General features: G+C 44.4%; 1 protein-coding gene across 2 annotated transcripts in view; it reads left to right on the top strand.

The window, feature by feature from the left end:
* Positions 1–1,283: 1,283 nt before the first annotated feature.
* The window catches only part of LOC142849622 (acyl-coenzyme A synthetase ACSM1, mitochondrial-like), a 29,619-nt gene continuing 3,460 nt past the window's right edge, over positions 1,284–27,442 (top strand). Inside the window, exons 1-12 of one of the 2 annotated variants that reach the window (XM_075972032.1) lie at positions 1,284–1,397; positions 5,040–5,087; positions 6,401–6,606; positions 11,538–11,748; positions 14,793–15,000; positions 16,443–16,583; positions 17,641–17,800; positions 19,109–19,188; positions 21,256–21,379; positions 23,137–23,217; positions 23,676–23,777; positions 27,228–27,355. In XM_075972032.1, coding sequence (XP_075828147.1) covers positions 6,415–6,606; positions 11,538–11,748; positions 14,793–15,000; positions 16,443–16,583; positions 17,641–17,800; positions 19,109–19,188; positions 21,256–21,379; positions 23,137–23,217; positions 23,676–23,777; positions 27,228–27,355 — 1,427 coding nt within the window. In that variant the 5' untranslated portion in view covers positions 1,284–1,397; positions 5,040–5,087; positions 6,401–6,414. Of the gene's footprint in view, positions 1,398–5,039; positions 5,088–6,400; positions 6,607–11,537; positions 11,749–14,792; positions 15,001–16,442; positions 16,584–17,640; positions 17,801–19,108; positions 19,189–21,255; positions 21,380–23,136; positions 23,218–23,675; positions 23,778–27,227; positions 27,356–27,442 lie in introns of those variants that run through there. The other variant, XM_075972033.1, reaches the window with a different exon arrangement.

Consider the following 27,442-nt stretch of genomic DNA (forward strand, 5'->3'; position numbering starts at 1 on the left):
GCAGAGGGATAGGAACTGTCACAGTGCCACTAAGCTGCTAACTGGTGAAAGTTAGACTCATTCAGACTGCCTGGCCCATGGCCATGTTTTAGTGTGGTCACTCAGCAGACACCTGCTGGGTCCAGAAAGTGTCTCTTGGGATCTGCTGCTGCCCCTCCCACTCCACTCTCAGTGACTCTTGCCCTTTGGTACTTTGGACATTTAATATGTAGCTTACTGAGGCAGCCGCCTCGCTCTACCCTTTGTATCCTTCTCCCCCAATAGAAAACCTTCCTTGTGCTAAAATTTCCACCATACGTCCATCATCCAGGAAGCATAAGGCTGCCAGGCTTGCCCTACACTCTGTCTTCTTTGGTGGTAACTTTAAGCCAAGGCATTTTTATTACAGATTCAGCAGAGATTAGAGGAGTGAGCCTGCTGGGAAAGCCAGGGAGGTCCTCCACTGTCCAACAATCCCCTTCCAAGCAGGAGCAATGGGAAAAGACTATTACAGGCACTGTGTATGACTACCTTCATTAAGCAATCAGTGCAACACCGATATCCATCCTGTGTCTAAATTCCTGAGTCAGTAGCTGCATATTGCTTTCAGTGATTCACAGACCTAACCTTGCAATAACCTCCACAACCTTATTTATCCGGTGAGATGCCACAGTTCAGGATGTAATGGCTTCCCCTGGGTTTCTTCTTACGAGTGGCAGATCCAGGGTTTAAGCCCAAACCTTTGGAACTGCAAAGGATGCTGCCTTCTGCCCATATATAAAATTGTTTCTCATGAGTAGAATCCCAAATGAAACAGCCAACAGAATCTATCCCTGGGTGCTATGAGCCTCTCAAGAATTATCTCATCTAACACCAAACCTGAAAACAAAATCCTTACAATTTATCATTTTTGTTTTACAAATAAAGCAAGGAATGGAGTGAGGGGATCATCTACAAAGAGGTGGGTGTCACAGGCAGAACTAAGTCTCTATGGCTCTGGAGCATGGGTCTTAGCTATGTAAGCCATGTGACCCTTCAGCTGTCGTATAGATGAAAATGAAGGGTGCAGACTGGGAAAGGGGAGAACTTTAGCTGCAGAAAACCTGCGAAGACTCCACCTTTCTTCTCTGGTCCCATCTCGAGTAGCCCGCAAACACTGGGAAGGTTCTACAGAGTCCTTTCCCCTAGCTGGCTGCCCCTTCTGGAAACCAGCACTGCTTTCTGCCCTCTCCTCTGGACGTCTCCTCCCCTCACAGCATCATCCAATTCCTAGAGTTCTCTGCTCAACATTCTCCTCAGTTAGGGGCCAAGTTCAGCTGCTGTGTTCCGAGCCCTGGCAAGGACTGCACACGGAGGGCAGACTCAGCAGGCCTCCTTGCCTGGTAGACCTAGCCCGTTTGTCTCCCTCACAGTACCAGGTAAGACAAAGCCTCTCTCTCTCTCTCTCTCTCTCTCTCTCTCTCTCTCTCTCTCTCTCTCTGTGTGTGTGTGTGTGTGTGTGTGTGTGTCTGTCTGTCTGTCTGTCTGTCTGTCAGTCTGTCTATCTGTATGCCTGTGTGCATTTATACATTCCACAAAAGCCTTAAACTTGAAATTGCAGTTTTAAATTCTGGGAACACCACCTACAAATTGTGTGGCATTGGTCAAATCACTTAACTTCTCTGACATTTTCTTTCTTCGAGTGCAATGGGCATGCTGGTGAGAGGAATACCTGGAAACATATGTGAGCTGTGTTTAGCATGGTGGTTGGCTCATAGAAGGGGACTGGTGTGTTAGGGAATGAGCAGAGAAGAGAAGAGACAGGAGGAGTCACTGCAAGCAAACTACACTGTGCAGAGGCTGATTCACTTTGCCTTTGACCTGGTAAATCAGGTGCTGAGCAAGTGTGTGGACCTAAATTTGATCTCCGGTACCCATATGACAGTCCAGTTAGGGTGCCCTACGGCATGTGCCTTACGTTCGTTAGTTGTTTTGACAACTGGACACAAGCTAAGTCATCTAGGAAGCAGGGAGGAACCTCGACTGAGGAGATACCGCCATCAGATTGACCAGTAAGCAAGTCTGTGGAGGCATGTTTATGATTAATGATTGATGTAGGAGGACCCAACTCACTGTGAGTGGTGCCACCCCTGGGCATCTTGCCTGGTACTAAGAACAAGCCAGCAAGGAGCATTCCTCCACGGTTCCCGCTCCTGTTTGTGTTCCTACTCTGGCTTCCCTCGGTGATGAAGCATGATCAGGACCTGTAAGCTATTAAATAAATTGTTTCCCCTGCAAGCTGCTTTTGGTCACGGTGTTTATCACAGCAACAGAAAGCAAGCTATCATCACTATAATGTGATCAGGAAATCAGAGACAGAAGGATCCCTGAGGATTGCAACCAACCAGTCTAGCCAAATCAGCCAGCCTCAGGATCAGTGAGAGATGTCTCAAAAACTTAAAGTGGAGAGATACTGGAGAAATCAATTGACATTGTCCTCTGACCTTCACATATGTGAGCATGTGTGCATGTAAACACACACTCAAACACACACACACACACACACACACAGAGAGAGAGAGAGAGAGAGAGAGAGAGAGAGAGAGAGAGAGAGAGAGATTCATAATTGTTGGTAGTTAAAAGGTACCTCAACCTCAACATCTTTAAATTCTTAGTATGCTCAAGGCCCAATACTGGCAAAGTGTTTGTATCACTAATAATCATGAAAATCAGTGTGGTAGTTATCACCTTTGTTCCTCAAATTACAGCAACCAAAACCACAGAACTAGTCGGTGGTAAAGCCAGAGCTAAAAGTCAAATACTGGCTCTGAGACTGAGTTCCCCTGTGACAGAGACATTAAATGTGTCGGAATGTTAAGTAACATTTTGTGTCCAAAGGGTTGCTGATTCCAGGAAGGTCTCAAGGTACTGAATGCATGAGTCTAGAATCCCGGGTCCAGCCCCCCTCAAATCCACATGGCAAATTGCCTCCCAAATAGACTTTAAAACATTTCAAAACATTGGGCTTTAAAATCAATTTATCATGCCTTTAACGTTCATCCTCCAAGAGAGTCGACCTTCCTCCAGTTGACAGGATCTAAATCCACACGTGGAGACCTGATAATAAGTATTTCATAAATGAAAGGGAAATTGTTCTATGATTCAGACATTCTATAGACAAAATAAAAATTTCTCTTTCTAGTTTCCATTCCCCAGTTTTTCAAAACATGACAAGGGAAGAATCTAACATTACATTGACTATTTAGTGTTCATTAACAGACACTGGGTGAATAGATAGATATTTATCTATATAGAGAATAACATTGATGTGATTCTTGCAGTCTTGGTATATAGCCATAGATAGTAATGTAGAGAGATGCAATTTTAGATATTGACACATGGTTACAGACATGGACACAGCTGTGAGAGAAATCTGGGCACACCCAGGAGGACACACGGAAATACATAGATACGGGTGTCTCTTAAAACCGCAGCATGCGCTGTGCCGTGTGGTATATCTGTATATTTCCGTGCAAAAGCTTTTCTGCGCCATCTGTTTCAGGCACCAGTCTCCACTTCGTCGCTCTAACCCTGTTGCAAAGGTCAAGATGATGTTAGTTTGGGTCAGGTTTAATGACTCCAATTTCCCTGGAAAGATAATTAGCAATCAGTAACTCCCACTTTTTTTAGAGCACTGTGGAGGCTGGAAAACTCAGACCCGTTTCCACCTTGGCCGATGGTTAGAGTTTGGAGACTGACAAGCATAGCTGCACATCCCAACTCAGGATGCAATTGCTTGGTTCTTTTGAATTAAGATAAATCCCTGCCATCCTGACAGATGGTCAGGATATACAAACGTACTTCTCTGCCTTCTTTTGTAACTATGAGGTCACCTGGGGACAGGTGGTCTTCAGGATACCTGACCTAGAACACCTTTGCTCCCTAGACCACAGAATGCTAATGATTTGGTGTCTCAGAGTGATAGAGCCATCGACTGTGTGAGTTATCCTTTGAATTATGTTAATAAAGTCTTTTGTTACCTTCTCCCCTGTTTGTTTCCGTTGGGTATAAAAGCTGTGGAAAAATAAACTCTGGAGGGATTTTAGGATTTCAATCACTGGAACGTCCTCCCAATACTTTCTATGGTTTGTGTTCTGTTATTTTTTTTAACGTGTCTTCATATTCTTTACTATATTTCTAAAATTTCCATGCCCTAACCTGGGTAAGAAGTATTTTTGTCGAGACTGGTCCTCGACGGAGTACTTACCTATGCTGGGCCTTGCAGAATGTCAGCGGTCCCTCAATAGTTTTGCTTAGGTCAATAGGTGCTGTTGGTCCATCTGTATTTGAGAGAGAGGTTAAGTAAATTGCTCCAGGTTACATAGATGGCAAACGGAGGGGCTGGAATTTGAACCTGTGCTATTTGATTGCTAAAGGCTACACACAGCTTTCCTTATCTAGGTAACTCCTGTGTTTGGCAACTCACATGACAAACATGAAGTCAGAACTGCAAACTAGTTGTGAGAGAGCTTTATTTATTCTCTATTTGAACAAGAAGGTTGCCGTGGAAAATTAGAACAGACAGAGTGACTTGACATTTCTTTTTGTTTTCTCAAAGTTCCGAATAACGAACACCTAAGGTCAACACTCGAGGCCTCTTTTCTTGACTTGTCGATGACTGTTTCCCTGTTCACACAGCACTGGCCTCCACCTTGCATCTGAACGCTAATCTCCTTTTTCCTGTTTTCTGACACTGCCTCCCTGTGGATCCCTGGCGGGTCTCAAACTCACAGAAGTTATTAAAGCTGTGCACTACTGACGCCTGCTTCCTTCTCTTAAAAGGAAGTCAACCATAATATATTCTAAAGACCACATTTTACCTCAATTTCTTTTTTAAAGCACCTACTTCTAATGACAGTCACACTGAGAAGAAATATTGGAGTTAGTACTCCCACAGATACTTCAGACGGGACACAGAAACAGCCCGTGATAAAGTGTTGCTATATTTCCTCATTCTGGCTCACCCTTTTGTTTAAGTCAGTAGCCACTACTTGATTATTTTGACTATTTTTTTTTTGCAGTGCTAGAGACTAGACCAGGAACAGACCAGTGTTCTACTACTGAGCTATGTGCCCAGCCCTTTTAACTGCTTAAGTGACTGAATGCCCTGCCTTTGGGGAAAACACTATTTAAGGAGGAGCCGAGGTCATGCAGACATCTATGTAGAAATATAGCCGCTGTAGAAAAGAATGGCAAATGGGAACCTGTACCCAGCATCTGCCCCTGCAGCACACTCGTTTCCACGGTGGAACTAAAGGATGCTGCAGTTCCCAAGAAGCCAACCATTTTTGTTGTCATCAATTAAGACTACTCCATCCAATCCTTAACATCTAATCTCAACCTCCAATTACATGATCTTTCAAATACAGGATTTAGTTTTGGTTTTGGAGGGTTTTGTTGTTGTTGTTTATTTGTTTGTTTTGGTTCGGAGAGGGGATCTTACCGTATAGCACAGGCCATCCTAGGACTGGTTTTATCATCTAGGCTGTGCTTGAATTCATGATCTCACTGAAATGACAGTGGAGCTCATTGCCTATATTGACTCTGAGGCTGGGAACTGCTGCCCAGGACTCTGTCCTAGGGAGCATCTTGGAGAGGAGCTGAGACACTAGCACTCTCTGCTCCGAGGATGGGTGTATGGCTACAGGAATCTGTACAGAAGCCCGCAAAGCCAGGGGAAGCTCATAATAGCAGAAGGACAGAGGGACGGGACTCTTGCTACCATCATCTCTATGTCCCTTGGCATGGGCTTCATTTATTTCACATGATAGATATCATAACCTCAGGAATTTTCCCCAACTTTTCACTCTATGGCTGTTCCAATAGGAGACAGTCTGAGCTACTTTTTGGTACCAAACACACTGACAGACAGACAGACAGTATATAGACACACACATACACACACACAATTTTGAGAAGTATTGTGATTGTTCTAGCTTGTGTTTAAAAATCACAGGATGACTATTGAGATTCTGACCCAGCATCAGCTGTTGGGGATGGGGTTTAGATGATGATATGACAGTTTCCATGGAAACCACAAGATTGGGCTTGACAGGAAGAAAGTTCTCCAGAGTAAAGATAACTTGTCCCATGGGACAGGATTTGCAATTGGGAATACCACATCAAATCAGAGGGAGGTGCAAGGGAATTCCAGGAAAGTGTCCCAATCCCACGGAGCAGCTACAGCCATTCACTAGCATTTTGCACCCTGTGGTCCCTCAGCTGGGTAGAGAAATCCCCATCCGAAGCAAGAGGCAAGCCTAGCAACAGATAGTGACCACACATCAACACTACATGGAGAAGGCGCCTGCGGGCTGATGGGCATATAAACCGTCTCTTCCCAAGGCAGGCAGTCACTTGAAGGTTCTGTGTTTCACACCAGAGGACCACCTCAATATGTTGTGGCTGAAGAAGTTTCAGATCCCGAGAAGCATCTACAAGTTCTTCCACAGCTTCTCCTCAAGCCCGTCTCAGCAGCACAGCGTCTCCACAGCAGGAGTGTGGCCTCAAAGATGGAATGACTATGATTCGCCTGAGGAATTTAACTTTGCGAGAGACGTGCTGGACTACTGGGCTCAAATGGAGGAGGTAAGGGGGCCATGGTGATGGAACATTGGAACAGGAGTGGCCTGGTGGCTTTGTCTTGCTCTAACTAGGTAAAGAGAGTCAGAGGGGTGGAGAGCTTCTTCAAGGCAGCTGTATCGTGGAAAAGGCTTACATCTGAGGACTTGATTCCTAGTCCGGGTATTTTTCTCACTTCTCTGAGCTTCAGTGGACTTGTTTGTTGTTTGTTTTTCTGCAAAATTGGGGTAGATTTATTCTTAAAACTCACTTGTACAGTAGGTAAAATCATTTGATGAATGTTTATTCTTCCATAACTATGATCTAGTGCAAAGTTCCAATAGGCAGGTTACCGGTGGTCCGAATTCTCCTCTTCAGTTCATGGGAGAGTCAAACTGTTCAGCTCGTCACACTCGGGCTAGTCTGGGAGCCATGCCTAGAGAAGGGACAGGCTTTCGGAAATCACACAGGAGTATTTACCACATTTATCTAAATCATGTCACCTGTCATCCACTGAAGGTGGCAAGTCCCCCTGAGACTACGATCTTACAAGTGGCTCTAGGATTTTTCCAGAGGGGCAATCTCTGTGGCCCACAGAGGCATCACCTATCTGTACAGAGAAAATCCCCCTTGGCCTGTCTTTTCCCAAGACACAGACTGCTAGAAAAGTAGGCGTGGCACTGGGAGCTGCCATAGACAGGTGTGATGTGCTGAGCCGCACAGCCCTAGCTGACCAGCCCTGCCACACCCGATCTTTGTACGGAGATGAAGCTGGGGAGTAGCTATAAGTGTTAAGTTCCCCGGGAACATGACTCGTGCCTCTTCTGCCATCTTCTCTCAGAACTTTCATGACAGTGCCAAGATAACACAGCCCTCTGTCATGTAGAACATGTGTCTGTTCCATGTCAGCCAGTGTACACTTGATCTTCTGAGGTTTCCATTGTCCAGATGAGGAGACTGGGCACCTGAGAGTTCAAGTGACCCGCAGGAAACGCCTACCTATCTAACAAACAAGGGAACAAGATTTGGATCCAGGCGACTGATTCCACAATCTAACCTTTAGCCTAATGTCGCTCTCTAAGAGGCCAGAGCACCTCTGCTTCAGAGATAAACAGGCCAAGTCCGTAGGTCTAGTTAAGAATATTGAGAGCGTGCGATGGGTTGGGAAAGAAGGAAGTGGCGATAAGGAGACGATGGTATTAGCTTGTTCCGTGTTTTCTCCATAGAGTTCAGGTTAGTGAGCTTGTAAATCAGTTTATGTGATTAACAAACAAGCAAATCTTCCTGTAGGGAAGTCTAGGATGACTGGATTTCATAATATCATAGTCAGCCATTGCCATATTATCTGTATCTCCAACACCCCCAAGCCCATTTATAAGCACCCCTTCTCATGAATATTCATTTCCAATATCTTGGATCTGTCTGCTTCAACCTTTCCAACTGCCACACTCATGGTTAGTAACTCAGACCCGTTCACTGTCAGCCTGGAGTGACATTTGGTGGAAACACTTGTGGGTTGGGTTGACTTTGGGTCCTTCCTTGTTGGCATTCCTGTGAAAGCTGCCACTTTCTGCACCACCTCTGGTAAGCATCACTCAGAAACTGATCCCTGGTTAACTCGACAGCTCTGCCCAAACCACCACTGTTTACGCCACTTGCTTTAGAACGTATTTAACTTGTAAAATATAAGATGGAGATAGAATGTACCCCTGTGTAATAGTCTGGGATTTGGGCAGATTATTTATTAGAAAACAAAAATTGAGCTGTAAGCTAGACAGCTTACAGTGGATGCAGTTACTCACTAAGGCTGTCAATGTATAAGCCTGGTTGTTCTTGGAAATTAAAGCATGTATTATCATCAAATCCGCAGGCACTTTATGTATACAGTTTCTACTGAGTTCTGAAACAGTCCCCAGATGTGTTCATGAGAGACCACATTCACATCAGCTTGTTTCCATTCTGTCTTTTACAGTCTTCACTTGATTGTTTATTCATAGAATTAAGATTTGAGGAGCACCCAACATGGGGATAAGACAGTAAAAGAGACAGACAATGCTCCATTTTTCCTGCCACTTTCTGTTTCTTTCTTCAATCTGTCCTTTGTTATTTTATGTGGAGTTTCTATGGCAACTTGTGTGGTTTTCTTTTTATTTCCTTTTGCATGTATTCCATAGTTTCTTTCCTTGTGCTTACCATGAAGATCGCATAGAACACTCTGTAGCACCAAGAGTCTATTTGTAACTATCAACTGCTGAGCCTCAAACACAGAAGAAAGAAACCCTAGTCCTCCACAGTCCTATCCTATTCAACCCCAACTTTATGATCCTGATGTCACAAATTCCACCTTTTTATAGTGTACCCACTGTAATGTGGGCTTTCCATTGTCTTTTAAATATAACTAAAGGATAAAAGTGCGGTGGCTCAGCAGGTAAGGCCTTGCTGCTGTCAGACCTGACAACCTGAGTTCAGTCCTCAGGGTCCAGCAAACAGAGCCTACCTGAACAAAGACAGTTACCAAGAAGCTGTGCTTGACTCTGTTATTGTCTGTCTAGAATCCTTTGGTTTGTTTTTTTTAAAGCTTTCTCAGGCTTCATGTGGAAATTCTTACCCCATGTCAGGTGCCATTCATAGATGGAAATTTCTGTCCTGCCTGGTCCTGCAGCTGTTTAGTCCCAGAGAAACACACCGAGGCTTATATTAATTATAAACTATTTGACCTATTAGTTCAGGCTTATTATTAACTAGCTCTTACAACTTAAATTAGCTCATAATTCTTGTCTATGTTTAGCCACGTGCCTTGGTACCTTTCGTCAGTGAGGTGTTCTCATCTTGTTTTCTCTACATCTGATTGGTGACTGCATCTCTGCCTTTCCTCTTCCCAGAATTCTCTTAGTCTGGTTGCCTAGCCTACACTTCCTGCCTAGCCAGCCAAACAGTATTTTATTAAACCAATATAAGTGACAAATCTTTACAGTGTACAAAAGCATTATCCCACAGCAGTAGATCACTCCTGTGATTCCAGCCTTTGCATTTGAATTACAATTCACAGGGGTCTCCTTGGGCTTGTCCTGGAGTTGCTAAGCTGTTTGTATTAGATGATGTATGCCTTTCCTCAAACCTGCAGTTTGGGGCCATCATTTCCTCAGATGAACTGAATAACTCTTCTGAGAGACTCCACAAATGCGAATATGGGTCTGGAAACTGCAGGGTTTCTTTTTTTTTTATTTGTGCTTCTTAGGTTCAACCATTTCAAATGACCTGCATTCATCTTCAGCCATTCTTTCTCCTAACTGTTTGGATCTCCTGATGAACCTCGAGCATATGAATATTCAAGAACTATACTTTTGGTCCTAGAATTTAATTCATCTCTCTTTTAGAAGATTACCCTTCTATTGATATTGCCATTTGATTCATTTGGAGTGTTTCTGTTCTCCTTTTCATCTTTGGGGTTTTCTTTAGCTGTTGGAGCAAATTTAACACAGGTCTTTAAAACCATCTTTGTCTAACAGCTAAAGTTGACACAGCTTGGGCTTCTGTGTCTGGGGATCTGTTTTGTCCCTTTGAATAGACAGCATCTCTGTTCTTTTGTTTGCCTTATGGTCATTGGTTGAAAGTTGGACATGTAGAGGGAAAGCCCACCCTTTTTTTTCCCAGTCATGCACACTAGCTTGTGTAAGGAAAGACCATCGTCACCAATGTGGTCATGTTGAGACATAATGTCATCTCAAGTCTTTCTGACATTTGTCTCCCCTGGTCCTATTTGTGTGTCCTCCCCACGCTACAGTTTTCACGTTTACATGGCCAGTGCTACTAACCCTACTTCCTTCTAGGAATTTGCCTGTGCTTCTTCTCAGGGCCTTGGCAATTTGGTCGAGTTACGTCCTCCATCATCTCTTGGCGTTTGGCGCCCACAAATCTTTACACATCATGGACCCCACTGTGGGCACAAAGACATCTACCTAAGAATCACACAGTGGTACTGTTTCCCTGTGGCCTCCAGATCAGGCAGCAGAAAAAACCATTCACCCAGTGGCTCCTGAATAGGCCAGTTCCAGTCTTTTCCATGAGCCAGCATTGGATGGCTTCCCCTTGATTGTGCTGCACCACACCAGAGACTCGGGAGCAGGGGCAAGGGAGAATGCCACAAAATGCCCTACATTCTGAGCGTGGCTTTAACTGTGGGCAGTTGCTGAATGGTCGAGAATTCTCACAAAGCTGCTTTGGTCGATTTGTTACTGCTTCTTTGATGTTCCTGTGAAGAAACAAGAATATGTAGGCTTTGGCTCTTCCGTCTTTAAATCCTAACCACTAGAAATACCTTCATTTTAAATCACTAACCAAACATTTAGGAACTACCTTAGCCTCTCTTCTTTTGTTAGGATACTATCTTATTGAGCAACTACTTTGTGCCAAACACTATTAATGTGGTTTATTTATCTAAAATTGCTTAGGCAATATTGTTGTCCCCATTTCATAAGAGGGAAAACGGAGGTGGAGAGAGGAACTCACCGTGTTAATCAGCAGTTCTCAACCTGTGAGTAGTGACCATCAGAAAACACATATTTCCAATGGTCTTGGGAACACCCAACCATAAATTTATTTTTATTGCTACTTCATAACTGTAATTTTGCTATTGAGCAGTGTCTCAGTTCCTAAGATCATCAGAAATATGTGTTTTCTAATTGTTGCAACCCACAGGTTGAGAACCAACCACAGGCCTGTATGAACCTAGAATAGACACACAGAGAGGGGAATTTGCTTGTCTTCAGTGAGAGGCTTGAAGGGTATTCAAGGTCACATTTGACTTCAGATAGTCCACAATCTGGCTTCCTACTTCTCTGTTGATGTCTTAAGATGGGATCTCACTGTGCTAGGTCCACAGTGGAATGTAACTGTGGGAGTGAATTGTCCTTTTCCTTGGAAGCAGGAAGTGATGCTTGGTATATAATCTTAACCAGGAGGGCAAGAGAGGCCCAGGTCCGGCCCTGTGGTGGGTGAACAACCAAGGAGATGAGATAAAGTGGAGCTTCCGAGAGCTGAGGGACCTAAGCCGCCGCACCGCCAACGTCTTTGAGCAGAGCTGTGGCCTGAAGCAGGGAGACCGCCTGGCCTTGATTCTGCCCCGCGTGCCCGAGTGGTGGCTGGTGACAGTGGCCTGCTTTCGAACAGGTAAGTGATTTACACGGGACCCACTGGACCCGAGGGCTGGATGGTGGGTGCCCTGCATCCAGCCGGGTACAGATGAAGTTCTGGGGCTCCAGCCTTGGTGTCTATGCTGGAACCACGGAGGAAGCCTCTGCCCCTCCCTCTGAGGGCCGACATCTCAGGTGCAGACAAAATATTTTCTCTTCCCTGTTCCTTCCTTATTCTTCTAGTCCTTCCTTCTGCTCAAATACATCCACACACTTTTTTCCTCTTTTCCTACCACACTGGCATTAATATGCCCTAAACATAGCATGTACCCCTACCTTTCTTTCTCAAGAATCTGTTGTGATTATTGTGGGGCATACAAGCACCAGGTAAGTACCCATGAGCATCTGCTAAAACCTAAAGTGTCCCCTTCATAAACTCACAATGGAGTTACAGCCCAAAGCCCAGCACTGGTGCCCTGCAGTTAGTAACCCATGCACCTTAGTAACATACATTCTACTCTTATCCAAACACTGTCCTTTAGAACCAATTTTTCTTTAAATTTGGTCGAGAACCATGCATTGCATGTAGTTCTCAGGTCCCCTCCACCCCCTTTGATCTACAGTGTTTCAGACTTCTCTGTGTGGCAACATTTTTCAAATGTCCAAGTCAGTTGCTTGGCAGACTACAGCTCAGTTTTTGGACTTACAATTCTTTCTTTGCAGTTCTCTTCAGCTTAACTGTATTTGACAGCAATCCTACAAAACCAGGTTATGTCTCCCTCAGTGCACCATGTCAGCGTGTGTGTGAAGTGGGCTCAACACTCAAGCCAGACACTCTTCATCTGACTCCTCCTGCATGAGGCTGTGACTCTTTTTCCCCAATAGGCTTTTTATATGGTTTGGCTCTGCATTGATAGCTCTTAACTATGCTGAGTACAATTATGGTAGGCTCATAGGGAGGGTTTTCATTTGTAGCATGGCATCTACATGTTAAAAATTTCATACAGGGATTCCCCTTCCTTTTAAAATTACTTATCTATGTTTATGTGTAATTTGGAACCCATGTGGGGCTTTGTATTTTAGACTTTCATTGCTGTGGCCAATAGTTGAGGAGACATTTAGTTAGAGATGGAAATGTCTGCCTGGTCTCATGATTCCAGCCCATGGCAGTTCCATGGCTGCTTGAGGTGAGGCAAATCCTTATGGGCTCATGTGCTGGAACAAAGTAACCTACCTCATGAGACCAGGAAGCAAAACACAAGAGTCTGGAGGAGACCAGGAACAAGATAGCCTTCAACGACCTACTTCAACAAAGACCCACTTCCCATCACCTCCAAAAACCCACTCTATTATGAGTTTATCTGTAGATTAACCATTGACTCACAGCCCTTGTCATCCAAACACTCTTTAACACCAATCTTTAATCTGCCAACTGGGAATCAAGCCTTCAACATATGAGCCTTTTGGGGGATACTTGATCTGCAAACTGTGGCAAGATTTGTGGAGTCTCTATTTTAAATCACCCTTCTTATTTCATCATACATATTCCTGTACCTACCTTCCTTCCTTCCTTCCTTCCTTCCTTCCTTCCTTCCTTCTTTCCTTCCATATTCCCTCCCTTTCATTATCTAACAGAATGTAATATGAAACCAAGAACTAATAGCAAAGACAGAGAGAATATAGAAAAAAACCATGAATCTATAGAACCAAGAAATGGTCAGTGGGAAGCCCAAGACTGCAGCTGAGTCCTCTGAGGTGAGAATTAAAGAAGGTTAGAAGTAAAGAAAGGCTGTCCTTAATGAGTCCCCCACATGCAAAGTCAGGATTAGTATGCATGTGTCCACATACACATGCGTGAGTGGGCACGTGCACACAGGCACACACACGCAAGCCCATGAATGTTGAGAGAGGTTTTTCTGTCCTGCTCAGTCCCACAGCCATTCAGTCCCAAAGAAATACACAGAAGTTTACATTAATTATAAACTGGTTGGTCTAGTAGTTCAGGCCTTCTTATTAACAAATTCTTACATCTTAAATTAGCCCATAATTCTTGTCTGTGTTAGCCACATGGCCTGGTACCTTTTATCAGTGATGCATTCTCATCTTGCTTCCTCTTGGTCTGAGTGATGACTGCAAACTGACCCTTTCCTCTTCCCAGAATTCTCCTGTTCTGGTTGCCCCACCTATACTTCCTGACTGCTACTGGCCAAACAATATTTCATTAAATCAATACAAGTGACAAATCTTTACAGAGTGCAAGACCATTGTCCCACAGCACATGCACAACATGCATACACACACATGAACATGTACATGCAAATACACATGCAAGTGCACACAGATGTACACACATGTGCACACAACACACATGCACACACACAACCATTTTGAAAGAGAAGCTAAGAGGAAGAAGGGAAGATAAAGAGTAGCCTTCAATGTCAGAATAGGAAGTAGGTATCTCCCTAGAGACAGAGGGCACAGGTGTTCATGAAGAGAAAAAATGCGGAAGGAAATGGCCTGTGCTTTGTGGACCTGATGTGGCAGGGGATTGCAGAAAGGCATCTCCTAGAGATGTAATTTCAGTGGGACAGCCAGGCTTGAACTCACTGCTGATAGCTGTGTTGGCATTGATAAAGAGAACACAGAAACACTCACAGGACAGCGTGGCTAAATTTGAGGTAAAAGGAACAAAGGTGACTTGAAGATGAGTTCAAGGAACCAATGAGAGGAAGAGGAAATGACGCAGGGAGTACTGAGATGCAGCCAGCCCTAAGCATCAACAACACTGTCCTCTGATCTGGCCTTAGTGTGTGCAAACCAGGGTCTGGCCACCCTCTGTCTGAGCTCATCTAAAAAGGACTATGGAAGAGCTTTGCGATCTCTATGTTCATATGAATGAGTTATTAAGATTCAGATTATGACTGAGCTGACTTGGTGCAGGATGTGAGATTCTGTATTCCCCATGGTGTAGAGGCTGGTGGTCTGTGGATCATACTTCTCATAGTAGTGTGGAAATTCTCAGCAGGTGACCCAGGCCTAAGCCCCTGGATGTGAAAGTAAGCCATCCTTTCTCAACCCCAGGGATCGTCGTCATGCCTGGGACTACGCAGCTGAAAGCCAAGGACATCCTCTACCGACTACAGGCATCTCAAGCCAAAGCCATTGTGACCACAGGGAGCCTCATCCCGGAAGTAGATTCTGTGGCTTCTGAGTGTCCTGCCCTGAAAGCCAAGCTGGTGGTGTCTGATCACAGCCATGATGGATGGCTCAACTTTCAGTCACTGATGAAGTGAGTTTCTGGTCTGATAAATGTGGTTTCTGCACAGACTGGGGGAGGAGACCATCTACAACCGAGCACTGGAGACAAGTAGCTAGGACCGGAGGCCCGCGAGACCGGGTGCTGGAAACTCTCTTCCTAGCCATGCTACCCACCTGCTGTGAAGCCCTGGGCATCTTGCTTCTCCTCCCTGGATTTCCTTAGCTCTTAGTGCTTTGTAAAATCAGGAAGTTGAACTTCCATGTTTGGTCATTAAATGTACGCTCAGCCCTGAAGCCACACAAAGGAGCATTATAAAATCAGGGACAAGGGTGTTGCCTATTCCATGTAAATAAGGAACCTTTATACATACATGTGTGTGTGTGTGTGCATAAACACATATATGAAGAAGTTTAATGAAAATGAGTTTTCAAGGTGAAATGTGAAACTTGAAAACACCTTGAGCACGGTGTGGTAGTATACGACTTTAATACCAGCGCTCGGGAGGCAGGGACAAGCGGATCTCTGTGAGCTCAAAGTCAGACACAGCAAGTTCCAGGACAGTCAAGGATGTACATACAGTGAGATCATTTCTCAAAAACAAAAGAGAATGAGAATAAGAAACTGAATTTATAATGTCAGTGGGACAGTGGGATAGCAACTTTGGGGGCAAAGACTGTCCCTCTCTTTGTTGCCTTTGGGGGCATCTTACTAGCAAGCCTAAGGTAGGACTGGAGAAAGACTCCCCCCCCAGGAAAACTCCTGTGAACATGGGGGTGCATCCCACAATACTCACAGCATGGCAGGACCCATGAACGGTGTGAGGCTTGCTTCCTTGGAGTAACATCTCCAATTCTTAAGCCATTTGTTTCAACAGTGAAGAGGAATGACCTCTCATAAAACCAGAGACTTCACAGAAAACAGTTTAAAATCAAGAAAATGCTTGGGAAATCATTCAAATTACCCAATGCCAGTGTGGTGCCGTGTACTAGTTAACACAGCCAGCAGTGCTGGTGTTTCCTCGGCGTTAAAGTTATCTTCAGGATTAAAAAAAAATACTTAGACAACTTGTTCTACAATCAGAGAAGGCTCAGAAGCATCTGTGGGGAAGATCCCTGAGAGCAAGCTGACCAAAGGGACACAGCTTCCTGAGCTCACCACCCAGACCTGCTGGGAGCATTGAACAAGTTCCCATTCCCCACTCCCTTGGGATGTGCTGCAGTACAGACGGTGCTAGCTAAGGGTTCTGCAATTTCTTAGTCCATACATGTTTTCCCATTTTCAACTAAAGACACACCAGCCCCATTTGTCCAAATCACTCCACAGCCAGGCTACTGTCTGCCGGCAGGAACACCAGTCCAGCCTCTAGCCTTGCAGCTTACCAGGCTTCCCCACTGGACGCTCCATGTTGCTTTGTTGGAAGATGTGAACGCAACAGTGTGATTCTTCTTCTCTTGCTTCAACTCTCTTTGCAGATCAGTATCCGCGGACCACAACTGCATTAATACAAAGATGAAGGACCCCATGGCCATCTTCTTTACCAGTGGGACCACAGGTCACCCCAAGATGGCAAAGCACAACCAGGGACTTGCTTTCCGTTCCTGTGTCACTTCATGGTAGGGAAAGAACACGTGTTTCGAGGCTGGGTTCCAGCTCTAAGGCAAGAGGTGTGTGCCCATGGGCATGTGGAGGAGATGGTCATCTGAATAGAAGTGTCTCTATCTCTGAGGGTCTGAGAGAGGAGAGTCTGGGGTCCTGAGTACTAGCTGACAGAGACCCAGGGGAACACAAGAGGATCCTTTGGATCCTATTGAGCGCCCTCACAGGAGGGCATTCTGCAAGCCACACAAGTAACAGGTTGCTGTGTCCTCAAGACACCTGTCCTGAGAGCCCCCCTCCCTTCTGTAGTATGGGAAAGACAGACATGGCATTTCTCACTAATGGAGTACCTGGAACTGAACTCCAGCAGGGCGTCAGCTCTGGCTTTGAATAAAAATATGTGGAGCCCTGGTGAATCATTTCAATAACCTTCAGCCGATTGTCTCTACCCCTTACCCACTTCCTCTCCAACTGGCAATATTCAGAACAAACAGGCTGAGCACTGATCTCTAGCTTATTAACCAGAATAGGAACAGGAGAAGGCAGACAAGCGAGAACCCCTCCTCTTCAGCTCCTGGCCATTGCCCTTTGACTCCTTGCTTCCTCCTTGCAAAGGACGGAGAGCCCAAACCAAACAATTTAAGCCAAAGAACAAATAGGAGGATGTATTGGCTCGTGGCCTAGAAGCAGTCCACAGTCATGCTTCATGCATTTCTGGTTAGACTGGGTTTTCCTTGTGCCAAACCACCACCGTTTATGCCACATAGATGCTTCCGGAGTCCCCAAGTGTTATATCAGTGACTGATCCAGACCCAGCAAGACAGCTGAAGACTTTGCCCCAGCTTTTCTAGCAAAGGTCTAAGGGGCCATTGTCAGAGCACTGCTTTCAATGACTTCTGTCCAAGAAGTAAGGCATGGTGGAACACCTTTGGTGTTCTGGATCGCTTCCCCCCACCTCCCCACAGCTCACTTGAAGTGAGCGAAAGAGATGATTCCTTAGCTAAAAGTGCTCCCCAGCCCTTGTCACCATGCCCCCATGGTGGCATAGCTGAGGCCGCTGTCTTTTGGAGTTAGCAGGAATGTGTTGAAACTGAAGACAACTGACATCCTGTGGTGCATGTCAGACCCAGGATGGATTCTGGCTAGCGTGGGGGCCGTCACTCAACCATGGGCATCAGGGGCTACCATCTTCATCCACCACCTCCCTCAGTTCGACCCCAAAGTCATTATAGAGGTAAGAAAACCAACTTCCCGAAGTCGAAACCCTCTCAGAGGATATACAGGTTCCCAAAGCTCAGGTAAACCCTTGAAGACTGTGCAATTCAAATCGTCCTGGTTTTGAGCTGCCCACCACATGGGACACTGAAGCAGAGTCACGGTATCGGGGTCGCAATGTGAGCTAGAATAAAAGTGCATCTTTCTTAGCTATTCCGTAGATCTATAGATCAGACTTTGTGGGTAGGAAACGCATAATATTCATGGTGAGAAACTAAAGCAAGGAAGATGAGCCCAAATTTCTGGATGCTGTTCTGCTAGGGCCAAGTAGCAGGTGTGGGGGGTGGGGTGGGGTGCTACCCATTACAACAAAGTGTAAAAATTAAGCCCTTGGAATACAAGACAAGCTTCTTCCTCCACCTTTGATATTGGTTAGCATGTTAGTTTCCAGTCACAGCCTTAGCTTCCTTTCAAGTAGGCTTTTGAAATATACATTTATTTCTTGTTTGATATCATACATGTTTACAATGCCTTTTGGTCAAATCCATCCCCCACTGCCTCCCCTCCAGTTCCTTCCATGCCCTTCACCACTTCTCCCTCCCAACCCTGTGTACTCTTTTTTTTTTTTAACGCATCCAGACCATTTAGTATGGCCAGTGTGTGCGTGGCTGCAGGGGCCCTCAATACAGAGACTCACAATTGGTCGGATTACAGAGAATAAAATACTGTGAATTTCCAGTCAGCCGTAAATAGAATCACACATGCATGTGCACACATACACACACACACACACACACACACACACACAGAGAGAGAGAGAGAGAGAGAGAGAGAGAGAGAGAGAGAGAGAGAGAGAGAGAGAATTGTTTGTTAACTCCTGAGACGTCTTTCCTATGTATCCTCTGTCTCTGTTGCATGAGCATTCCCACCTCTCTGTCAACACTATGTTAGTTTCATGATGCCCTACTAAATGCTGTCTCCTCCATAAGCTTGGAGCACCCACCCAATCCATTGCCCTCTGCTGTGTACTTGACAGAACCCCACATCTCTTTTATGACATCTGCCAACTTCCACATTATCGTGGCTGCCTTTTTCGTCTCCTCTGTTCATCTGTACCCTTTCCACTGTCTAGCACATTGATTCGTTCTTCCCAGTACCTGACACAATGCCATGTATGAAATCCACGCCTAGTGTGCGTGTATTAAAGGAATTAACACAAAAATAAGAAGGCCTTCCTGGAGAAAAGATCATAACCTAAGGGCTAATAATTGGCTGATGTTTGTAACCTTAGCTACAAGAATAAAATTCCCTATGTCTTCATTTCCAGACACTGTTCAAATACCCCATCACTCAGTGCCTTGCTGCGCCTGCCGTTTACCGAATGATTCTTCAGCAGAAAGTTGACAAGTATGTAACCCTGGCTGGGAACAGCAGTCTCTGGTTAGGATCCTCTCTCTCTCTCTCTCTCTCTCTCTCTCTCTCTCTCTCTCTCTCTCTCTCTCTCTCTCTCTTTCTCTCTCTTAAGATTTATTTATTTATTATGTATACAGTATTGTCAGTATTCTGTCTGCATGTGTGCCTGCAGGACAGAAGAGGACACCAGATATCCTTATGGATGGTTGTGAGCCACCATGTGGTTGCTGGGAATTGAACTCAGGACCTTTGGAAGAGCAGGCAGTGCTCTTAACTACTGAGCCATTTCTCCAGCCCCCTCTGGTTAGGATTTTTAAAGTGTCTGATGTGCCATGGTTTGTTTCCCCTTTGTGTTTTTGGTGTGTGTGTGTGTGTGTGTGTGTGTGTGTGTGTGCGTTTAGCAATGATTTTCAGTCTAATTAGTTAGTTCAAGACCCGGTCCTGTAACCTTGTAGTTTTATTCATTTGTGTGTGGGTTTCTTATTTGCGAAATAACAAAAACATGAACTTGCCTAAGATGAAAATTTACAGATGAATGAACTGTTAGAAATACGTGTGCAATCACTCACCTGAGTCAGAAGATAGAACTTTGTCCATGCCTCAGAGACATCTATGGGCCTCCTTGTGTCCCCTGGACAAAGCCACCATCAGTTTTGCTAGTGCTCAGTCCTCTCTTTTTTCTCTCTCTTTTTCTTGATAGCAGCTAAGAAAATATTCCTGAGAAAAATGGGTCTGCTTTTCATGTTTTTCAATGTTTATTTATACAATACAATTATGGCATCTGGCTTCCTTTTCTAATATCATCTATCTCTGATATATTCCTATTGTGTGCCTTTGTGGTTAGTTTATCTTTGTTGCTATTTAATATCCTGTTTTATGAAAGTATCACAATTTCTTTGATCGTCCTACAATTTTTGATCACAATCTTTGATGGAGATGGGGTTAGCCTTTGCCTGAGGCTGTTGATGACCAGTGCTACACTTAACTGTGGCCCTCGCAACCCAGGTGAAGATAAATAGGCTTTCTAATGTTTTTCTAGGGCACAGATCCCTAGGTCATGCCAGACAACTTAAATGCTTTCCAAAGTATTACACCATATTATGCTCTCTTCATCACCATCTGCTTCCATCAGTTAATGTTTGACAACCCAATGGATGTATATGTAGTATTCTTTTATTGGAATTTTACTTTTCACTTCCTGGTTTTGGGGGGGGGTGGTCTTTAGCTAATTTGGAATCTTCCTGTATATGGGTATGTACATATATTCTAGAACTAGGAAGCCCATACCTCTCTAACCTCAACAGACGGCTAGGCTCCAAACCGAGCCAACTCAATATTTCCCTCCCGTTTCCCTCAAATAATCCAATTATTGTTTTATGGCGTCCCTCTAGGGACATTCTATGAGGGAAATGGGAAAGAGATGATGATGTACCCAAGGTAAATGCTCACCTAAAGCGCTGCCCTGAAATCCTTCCTCTCTGGATTTCTGACCTCTCTTAAATTCTGTTTCCTGTCATTTTTCTGTATTTTCCTACAAATGGTCCAGCCTGCCGTGATGTCCTACATAAGTCTTTTCCAGCCCTGACTTTCAGCCTCCACACAGAAATAGAAAGACCCTCAGTCAGCACCGCGCACTCCCCACCTAAGGCAGTATGGCTCTGTTTCACCCTAGTGTCCCTGGGGGTCTCCTCCCCTTCCTCATAAGGTCTATCAAGGTGTCCAATTTGGATCCATAGGAAAATGTTCTAGCATGAGTTCTTATGAGTACCCTTGTCTCTTTGTCACATCAATATCCAAACCTAACCAAAGCATCATTGATATGCCCCAGCATCTTCAGCATCACCTTCCGAGTCCCTGCTCAGAAACAGTAACTTACAGGACATTAACTTACAGACAGGGTGTGCCATCCGTCTATTCATGGCCATCAGTAGCATGACAGAAGGTGGATTTACAAGTGAGCAAGCAGACAGAAGAATGCTCTCAACGACAAAGCGTCAAGCTCTCAGTGCTTTATATTTCCAGCAGAGCATCCAATGCCTGACATATTTGCCTTCCCTTAAGTCTCAGGTTTCCCACCCTGGAGCATTGCAGCACTGGTGGGGAGAGCCTGCTGCCCGAGGAGTTCAAGCAATGGAAGGAAAGGACAGGCATTTTCATTCATGAGCTGTACGGACAGTCAGAAATGGTAGGTGAGCAGTCCCCTTCTGCACCATTTGCATGGGCTCAGCTACAGAGCACAGTCAATGGGTTGTTCATGACCCGGGGTGTGCTGGGGGCTTCTGTGTGTACAGCTCTGCTTAAAGTCAGTGGAGAGATTTGGGGTTCAAGGATATGCTACCCAAATTGGCAGGGGAAAATGTACATCTCATCAACTTTCTGAGAAACCAATGGTTTGAAAGTTCTTGGGTGAAAGTTAAAAAGACACTTTTATGCTGTGCCTGGGATTGCTAGCTCGGGGAGCCACATGGGGAAGAGGAGGTGTTGGAAACAATGATCTCTCCTGTAGTTCGGAGACCATCAGCAGATCCTCCAATTCCCCCATCACAACCTAGATCAACTACACAAAGAGGTGATTGAGAACCGGCTTTCAAAGTTCATGTCTGGGTGTTGAGGAGGACAATGCAGGTTAAATTATGAAATTGTAGATTACTAATCAAAGACTTTCTGTATATACCACATGCATACAGGCATGTATTCCTGAGCACATACACATGCACACACTTAATGATATCCCAGAGTGTCACTGAACTAGAAGATGGTCATGGCATTGACAGTGTCATGCACCTTGTGAATCTCAAAGACTTCATTAGTCTTTCATTCCAACACATTTACCATTAATGTCTAAAGTTATTTGAAGGCCACCTGTTTGTTCCCGGATGCTCAGCCCCGAAATAATCACACAAAAACCATATTATTTGCAATTCTGTTTGGCCAATAGCTTAAGCGTATTTCTGGCTAACTCATATCTTAAATTAACCCACCTCCATTAATCTGTGTATCACCATGAGGCTGTGGCTTACTGGGTAAAATTCAGCATCTGTCTCCAGTGGGCCTACATGGCTTTTCCTGACTCTGCCTTCTTTCTTCCAGCATTCAGTTTAGTTTTCCCTGCCTGCCTCTAGTCTGTCCTATGCAATCCCCAAACAGCTTTTTTATTATTTTATTATTTTATTCACAGCATACAGAGGGTCTAATAGCTGGGTGGAGCCACTTCCCAGTATTCCTTGAGCTAATAAAGGAATATCTGCCATTTCAGGCCCTAAAACATATTGAACATTTGAGACATTGTTCACAAATTTGTCTGCTGTTTATTTACCAAAACAAACAAACAAAGCAGTAAGTTGATTTGCTTCCAACCTGCTCATACATTTTCAAGCACAGTGAGAAATAAGTGTGCCCCTTTCCTCTTTTTGACAAAGGAGTAAACCCACTGGGTAAAGACTTTACCGTGTGCTGGAAAGCACTCAAAATAGAGAGACAAAGAACTACAGGGAAGAGCTGAATTCACTGGGAAGGCAGATGATGTCGAGGAGTCCTGGCAGAGGGAGGGAGTGGCATAAAAATCTAAACCTTCTCAACCTATCCTGAAGATGCCGAGGGAGGATCCCCATCACTATCCAATAACCAGGGGGTATGCTTGGTCAACAGACTCACAGCCTTTCTGTGGCAAACTGACACACCCTGGTAGGCATTCCACACCCCACCTGAAATGCCACTGCCTCCGTCTTACCTCTTTGTTTCTATCTTTCCCTTAGTCACTGGAGTCTATCAACCCTACACATAGTACAGATGCAGCTCATACTGAGAATAACAAGTGTCCATTGGATAGAGTTGGGTCAACGCTTATATCAAGCCTAAATCCTAATCTCAATAAATGACTTCTATCAGAGGTCATGTGCGTGACCCGGCTTTGGCCAACCTTGGTGTTTTTTTTGTGAACAGGGGCTTGGCCTTGGTGTCTTCCGGGATACGAAGATCAAGAAAGGCTCCATGGGGAAGGCCATATTACCCTTCGACTTCCAGGTCTGGTCTTTGGGTGTGGATAGCTTAACTGGGGTTGGAGCTGTGTGTGACAGCAGGTAGTAGAACCAGCCACACGCCCACGCTGGTCACCCTGCTCCCTGCCTCCCGTTTCTTCCTGATTTCCGGGGGGAGCTTCAGTGAGAAGTGTATTTATTACTGTGGATCCTGATGCGGCTTGTCTGGTAGGGAGATGTATTGCACATGCGTGTGAGAGAATAATAGATAATACCTGCGGGGGATACTGTCTTCCAGTTTGAAGACACAGCAGTAATATCTAGATTCCCATGAAACAAGGAACCCCGGGTGGTGGGATCCATATTTCCTGATTTGAAAGAATTGGACAGTTTTATTCTCTTGTCTGACAGTTTCTCCATGAGTGGTTCCCATTTATCCTGTTAGAGTCATGGGAGGGGCCAACCAGTAGCACATAGGGCTGAGCGAGTTGCTTCGTGTTCCAGATCATCGATGAGAAGGGTAACATCCTCCCACCCAACACCGAAGGCTACCTCGGCATCAGGATCAAGCCCACCAGGCCTTTAGGCCTTTTTGTGGAGTATGAGGTAATGGCATCCCACCCCATCCTGTCTCAAGAGTGTGTCAAGGTTGTTCTGCATCCCGAGACTTCTTCAAGCCATCTTCTCTTCACACCAACTTGAAGAAAGCCATTTTAACTACAGGCTAAGTCCTCGGCAGGTTATCACAGCTCTTTCTGTCCTAGCCCACTCCTGATTTAAGAACTAAGTGATGGGGGAGGAGGAGGATGGTCCTCAGCATCACCAGACTGGTCCTCCATTAAGTCCAACCGTCCCTTTGCTGAGGGAAAGCTGGGAGTGGTACATGTCCTGCCCATGCCAACTGAGCTGACCAGTAGAGTATGCATCTTTTAGGTGTCATGCATGCCCTAAACGAGAAACTGGGGACTGCCGAAAGCTGGGTTGAACCATAAGAAAACCTCCTGAAGTTCCCGATCTAACAAACTCTGATATTCTGGTTATGTTGTAATAGGAGTGGCGGGGCTACATTCCCGGCTCCCAGCCGCCCGCATGGCTAGCTTATGCCCTGAAATAATTACACGGAAACTGTATTTTTTTAAACACTGTCTGGCCTATCAGTTTCAGCCTCTTATTGGCTAGCTCTTACATATTGATCTAACCCATTTCTAATATTCTGTGTAGCACCACGAGCTGGCTTACCAGGAAAGATCCTAACCTGCATCTGTCTGGAGTGTGATAATCATGGCGACTCCCTAACTCAGCTTCTTTCTCCCACCAAAAGGTTGGCCTATCAAATGGGCCTAGGCAGTTTCTTTATTAATTAACCAATGAAAGCAACAGATTAGAAAGAAATCACTCCCACATCATTTCCCCTTTTTCTGTTTAAACAAAAAAGAAGGCTTTCACTTTAACATAATAAGATTACATATAACAAAAGTTATCAAGTAAGAATTACAGTTACAATATTTATATCTATTTTAACTTTTATCATAACTAAGGAAAACTACAACTATCTATCCATTCTTTAACTCCATCAAAGACTCCAGAAGGATATAATATTACCTAAGCAAACAAGAAATCCAAAACTCTAGAAATGACAGAGACATCTCATTATCTGGACAGTCACCCAAAGTTCCTCTATACCTTTGGGGTATCCATCTTTGGCCTACAGGCCCATAGTATCCAGCAGATATTTCCATGAAGCAGGAAATTTCAAAGGCAGTTTAGTCACTATCTGTTGTGTCCTGCAGAATGTCTCACAGACTCATTCATGAGTCAGGAACCCCAAAAGACCATCTCATCTTTAGGCAAGTTTAGCAGTCCTCTCTCTGTGGGTTCTTTGTGTCCAGTTCATGCAACAGTCCAGGCAAAAGCAGTTTCTTTTCCAAATGGCTGTCAAACTCCGTAAGGAGCCTCTTTGATGCCCATCTTCCTCTTGAAGTAGCTGGTGCTGCCAGGAGCAGATGTATCTCATTGTCATGAAAAACCCTAAGTTATTAAAATATTTTAAATGTCATGTTCTTTGAAAGATATGAAGAATGCCTATCTAAAATATATCTATGCATATCTAGAAAATCTAACTAACATGACTACAAGCTTTATTATTATTGATGATTATTCATTAGCAACCTATATTTCCTAATTATACATTATACTTTTAAAATGAACTACACAATCACAATACCTTAATCAAGATCAGAAATACATATACATAAAATAAAATTGACCTTAAAATCCATACCAATGTAAATTATTCATAATTCATAGGCTTCAAGATGGACCATGGATAGGTGACCAGAATGCAACCAATCTCAGACTCCATCTCCTTTCTCCAAATGCTTTTCACCTGAAGTTATGGCTGTCTTCACACCACAGCCTCAAGGGGCATGACTGTGGGTATTTTCATAAACCCCAAGTTATTCCAATAGGCAGTTTTGAGAGTCACACACACATGCACATCCATGGCTCCCAAACCTAGGTATCATATATTATATATAACATATAATATGTCTGTATGCTTTAATTTTCCTTTCCTTCCTTTTAGAGTTTTTTTTCTGGGAATTAAGACTAAGAGTCATGTTCTTGTTTTGGTAGCCATCACATAAAGCAATGCCCCCTAGACTCCATGATTAAGCACTTCTTCAAGGAGACCTCGATTTTGTAATTTGTTTTGAAGTAAACTAGAATATAGAATTCACTCCTCCATTTTCAAGTGTGCACGTCAGTGGCATTTAAAGATTTCATGACAGAGTGAACCCCTCACATCATCTGTCTCCAGAAAATCTACACCCTAAACAAAAACTCTGTATTCATTGCACAGATAGACCCACAGCCTACCCCTCACCCCCAAAATCTCATTACCTCTCAGCCCTTTTCCGAGTTTGTGAATTTGTCTGTTTCAGAAAATCCATAGCAGTGAGATCACGTGGCACACTTATCTCACTTTTCTTGAGTTTGGAAGCTTTTTCTGCCCTAATGTATTTGAACACCACCCCACCCCCTCCTCTTCTTCAGAATTTTTGAGAGTGCATTCTTGGCAGCTTTGATACATCCTACAAGTCTGTTGGGCTCTCTTCACTTTGATACATTACATTTTTTCCTCTTAGGATTTTATTTTTTTATTTTCAGTTGCTATACTTTCAGTGACTTAGTTCTTTCTGCCTGTTTTAATATGCTTTTAAAACCTTGTGGGGAATTTTTTAAATTTAGTTGTTTTTCTATATTTGATCTTTACCCATTTTATGTGTGTTGAATTATCAGCTGTAGCCCACACAAACATTCAGTTATTATGTATCAATGAAAAAAACCTAGAGATTAGTTGTTGTTAGGGGTTAGAGCTGGTGAATGGGGGAAGGATGGATCTGAGGGAGGTGAGAGTGCTTACCAAAGCCTTGGGAAGGGTCTCCTGGTGATGGCGCTGCTTTATACATTGATTGCTATGGTAGGATGAGGAGTCCATGCCTGTGAGCAAACTATATAGCACACACACACACACACACACACACACACACATTTAAACCACAGAAAATCTGAGAGAGATCAGAGGATCAATGTCTATATCCTGATTGGGATATTGAACAATAGCTTTGCAAAACATTACCATTGGAGGAAACGCGATAAAGGGTATGTCGAATTTCTAGGTACTGTTCTTTTTATTCTTCTTACTTTACATTGTACTGTAGTATCATAGGAAAGCGTATGTTATGAAGCCCCTGCCTCACTGGATTCAAGCGAGAATCAGAGAATCAGGTTAGGCAGCACTTGGAGAAAGGAATTCACTGTCTCCTGTCTACTGATCCCCCTCAGCTGTCCCAGCACTGTGCAGATAAAACCAGGGTTCTCACTAGAATGGAGACTCGGTCTGTGGAGAGTCCCACAAAAGTAAGATGCTGTGTTGTAAATATGTTCATGGCTGGAGCTGCAACCCACAGTGTGTGGACTTGTCCGGGTACCAGGTACAGAATTCAAACCCAGATGTGACCCCATGCTCATCAACTCCTTTTGCTCTCCGTGTAGAATAACCCGGAGAAGACAGCTGAAGTGGAGTGTGGAGACTTTTACAATAGCGGGGACAGAGCCTCTGTTGACGAAGACGGCTACTTCTGGTTCTTGGGCAGGGGTGACGACGTCATCAATGCTTCTGGGTAGGTGAGGCTGGCCCTGGGCTGGCTCTTGACACCCTCAAATGCCTCATGGCACCTTGCCTGCTTGATATTCATTCATGCCTTGGT

This window comes from Microtus pennsylvanicus, chromosome 5, assembly GCF_037038515.1.
Source record: "Microtus pennsylvanicus isolate mMicPen1 chromosome 5, mMicPen1.hap1, whole genome shotgun sequence".
Lineage (NCBI taxonomy): Eukaryota > Metazoa > Chordata > Mammalia > Rodentia > Cricetidae > Microtus > Microtus pennsylvanicus.